Consider the following 3916-nt stretch of genomic DNA (forward strand, 5'->3'; position numbering starts at 1 on the left):
TTTAGGCCTGCGATTAGGGCCTCATACTCGCTTTCGTTGTTGGTTGCTTTGAAGTTGCATATCGCTGCCCTTGAGGCTGTATTCCCCATTGGCGAGGTAAGTACTATCCATACTCCAGCTCCTCTGACGTTGCTGGATCCATCAACGTGTAGGATCTATTCTCCTTCTTCCTTAATTTTGCCTTGGAGGCGTATCTCCTGCTCCAGAGCTGGGAGCAAGGCAGGGGAGAATTCAGCCACGAAGTCTGCTAGGACCTATGACTTTATAGGCGTGGCAGGTCAAAATATTACATCGTACTCCCCTAGCTCCACGGCCCATTTGGCTAGGCGTCCGGAGACTTCTGGTTTGTGGAGGACCAACATTACAGGGAAGGAGGTAACAACCATGATTGGATGAGCCTGGAAGTAGGGTCGGAGCTTGCGAGCGGCGACTATCAGGGCTAAGGCCAGCTTTTCGAGGTGGCTGTAGCTGGTCTCCGCGTCCAGGAGGGCCTTGCTTACATAGTAGATTGGTAACTGCTTGTTCCCCTCCTCACGAACTAAGACGGTGCTCACGGCGTGTTCGGAGACTGCTAGATATAGCAGCAGGACTTCACCGAGTAGTGGCTTAGACAGGAGAGGGGGAGTGGTAAGATACGATTTTAGCTCTTGGAGAGCGGATTCGCATTCTCCCGTCCACTGGAAATCCTTCGGATTCTTGAGAGTTCTGAAAAAGGCGTGAGATTTATTGGAGAGTCTGGAGATGAATCTACCCAAGGCTGCCATCCTTCCCGTTAGCTTTTGAACCTCCTTGACGGTCTTCAGGGAAGGGATTGAATGAATGGCCCTGATTTTCTCCGGGTTGGCTTCGATGCCCCGGTGGGTTACGATGTACCCGAGGAACTTGCCAGAACTGACCCAAAAGAGCATTTAGCCGGCTTCATGTTATATTTCCTGAGGGTGGAGAAGGCTTGCTGCAGGTGAGATATGTGGTCTTCCGCTTCCAGAGATTTGACCTGTATGTCGTAGATGTAGACCTCCATGGTTCTCCCGATTTGGTCCACGAACATCATGTTCACCAGCCGTTGATAGGTCGATCCCGCGTTCTTTAGGCCGAATGGCATAACCTTACAGCAGTAGATCCTGCTGGACGTCATAAAGGATGTTTTATCCTGGTCTCTCGGATGCATAAGTATCTGATTGTAGCCGGAGAACGCGTCCATGAAGCTCATCAGCTGGTGCCCCGCGGTGGCATCCACCAGCTTGTCGATATGAGGTAGCGGGAAGTTTGGACAGGACTTGTTGAGGTCCGTGAAGTCAATGCAGACTCTCCACTTCCCATTCTTTTTCTTGAATACGACGACGTTGGCTAGCCACTCTGGTTACTGCACCTCACGAATGAACCCCTCTCCGAGCAGGCCCTTGACTTCATCGTTGATGATCGCATCTCTCTCAGGGGAAAACTTCCGTCTCTTATGTCTGACGGGTTGATGTAGGCGATCCACCTGCAGCTTATGCATGATGATCTCTGGATCGATCCCAAGCATATCTGCGTGGGACCAAGCGAAGCAGTCAGAGTTAGACCTGAGGAAGTCTATCAGCCTTCTTCTCAATCCTTCGGTTAGCTTGGAACCGACCTTGAGATGCCGGGTCTGATCTCCTTCGGTTAATGGCACCTCATACATTTCTTCTACCTCCGGTTCCTCGGTGTGATGAGCCGTAGGTTTGCTCTGTAATTTCTATAAGACCTTGGTCTTCCCCTTCAGAGTGGTCTGATAGCAGGAGCGGGAATATTCTTGATCCCCTCTGATCGCCTTTATGCCCTAGGGCGTAGGGAACTTCACCATTTGGTGAAGAGTCGAGGGGACGGCCTCCATTCCATGGATCCAGGGTCGTCCTAAGATTATGTTGTAGGACAAATCGCAATCTACCACAAGGAACTTGGTTGACATGTTGACTCCTTCGGCGTATACGGGGAGGGTTACCTCCCCAGTGGTTTGTTTGACAGATATCTTGCATATTTGCATTGTTTAAAATCTCCAATTTGCACATATTGATCATATAGATTAGGAATTTAGCATCTTTAGGACCCATATTGCATTTATATGTCTTAATCAGGTAATGGAGTATCTCGTAGAGTGATCGGAGGTGTTTAGAAGCATTGTGGTTCGAAAAGAGATGAAGAATGAAGTTTGGTCGAGTATAGATGATTGCAACGCAGGTTGTACCACGCGGGTTCACTAACCCGCGTTGACATGAAGCAACAGAGAGCTTCGACGCGGCTTGAGCAACGCGGGATGCTGTACCCGCTCGCACTAAGTTGGAGAAGCGAGACGACACCGCGACGCAGGGTGGAGCGACGCGGGTTCCCTTACCCGCGTTGTCGAAGAGAAACCATCCATGGATCACGCGGGGACGACAACGCGGGATGCTGTACCCGCTCGCACGAAGTTGGAGAAGCGAGACGACACCGCGACGCAGGGTGTAGCGACGCGGGTTCCCTTACCCGCGTTGTCGAAGAGAAACCGTCCATTGATCACGCGGGGACGATGACGCGGGATGCTGTACTTGCTCGCATGATTCGCAGGCGTAACGACGGTTCGACGCGGGGAGAGTGACGCGGGTTGGATCCGATCGTCTCTACCCGAGTCAAGATTTATCCTTAGTCGAACTTTAATTTTTTTAAAGGGCTTTTTAGAATTTTTAATGGAAACCATTAGGTTTTCCAAAGACATATAAATACTCTTGTAATCCCAAGGTTGGGGGCATCTTGATTTCTATCTAATCAAAAAGGAACCTTTAGGTAAAAGACCTAATCTTGATCATTATCTTTTGGGATTGCTTAGTTAATTTGATCACTAATCATGATTAACAACAAATCATCATGGATTCTTGGGTTTATCATGAAGATTAGTGAGTAGTCATATTTGGATTCATGGGTTAGGGAGAGTAAGGGTGATTAGGCTAGATCTAAGGTGTTGTAGCACAGATCCATCTTGTTCCTTGCTAGTAAAATGCTTTAACACAGTTTTAGAGTTGGCCTCTCTAACGTTGAGCTTTAGGCATTTCACACCCGAAAGGTGTTCGATGAAATGCATGAACCAACTCTACTATTGGCACCACTCCCTGTCACCTTGTCTATGGGAAGCCATGCCATCTCCCAGTGGAGTTGGAGTACAAATCAGCTTGGGCTGTTAAACAGATGAATTTTGATGTGAAACCCGCAGCTGAGAGAAGGATGATCCAGCTAAACGAATTGGACGAGTTTCGACATATGGTATTCGAAAACTCCAAGATATACAAGGAGCGCACAAAGGCGTATCATGATAGGAAGATCATTCCGAGGATTTTTGCTGCAAATGATCAAGTCCTACTCTTCAACTCTCGCCTGAGGTTGTTTCCCCGGAAGCTTAAATCCCGATGGTCCGGGCCTTTCATTATCAAAGAAGTCAAGCCCTATGGAGCAGTTGGGCTGTGGAGTCATGATGGTAGTGAGTTTGTTGTGAACGGTCAGCGTCTAAAGCCATACCTAGCCTACACAGAAATCCCCGAAGGAGAAGATGTCTCTCTCGGAGAACCGCCTCGAGCTTAGAGCACACCGAAAGTCAAGCTAATGACTGTAAAAAACACTTAGTGGGAGGCAACCCACTGGTAAGCGTGAATTAGAATTAGTTTTCATCTCGATTTAAAAAAAAAAAAAAAAAACCTCTCCATCGATCGATCCAAACCCGGATCGATCGATGCGGATACCCAATCGATGGATCGAACAAAATCTCGGAAGCCTTTTTATAAACGCGTCGATTGATAGACATTTGTACTAAGATGGCCCAATGCGTAACAAAGTGATCGATCGATCGGGATATCCAATCGATCGATGCGGATACCCAATCGATGGATCAAACAAAATCTCGGGAGCCTTTTTATAAACGCATCGATCG

General features: G+C 48.2%; 1 protein-coding gene across 1 annotated transcript; it reads left to right on the plus strand.

Annotated features, from left to right (window-relative positions):
- Positions 1–3180: 3180 nt before the first annotated feature.
- On the plus strand, positions 3181–3570 carry LOC106423138. Its single transcript, XM_013863920.1, has one exon. It carries the CDS (start codon positions 3181–3183, stop codon positions 3568–3570), a length of 390 nt encoding a protein of 129 aa, XP_013719374.1.
- The last annotated feature ends 346 nt before the right edge of the window (positions 3571–3916 follow it).

The sequence above is a fragment of the Brassica napus genome, chromosome C7 (assembly GCF_020379485.1).
Source record: "Brassica napus cultivar Da-Ae chromosome C7, Da-Ae, whole genome shotgun sequence".
NCBI lineage: Eukaryota > Viridiplantae > Streptophyta > Magnoliopsida > Brassicales > Brassicaceae > Brassica > Brassica napus.

Coding starts and splice junctions, on each gene's coding strand:
- LOC106423138 (XM_013863920.1), top strand. CDS start 3,181: ATGAATTTTGATGTGAAACCCGCAGCTGAGAGAAGGATGATCCAGCTA.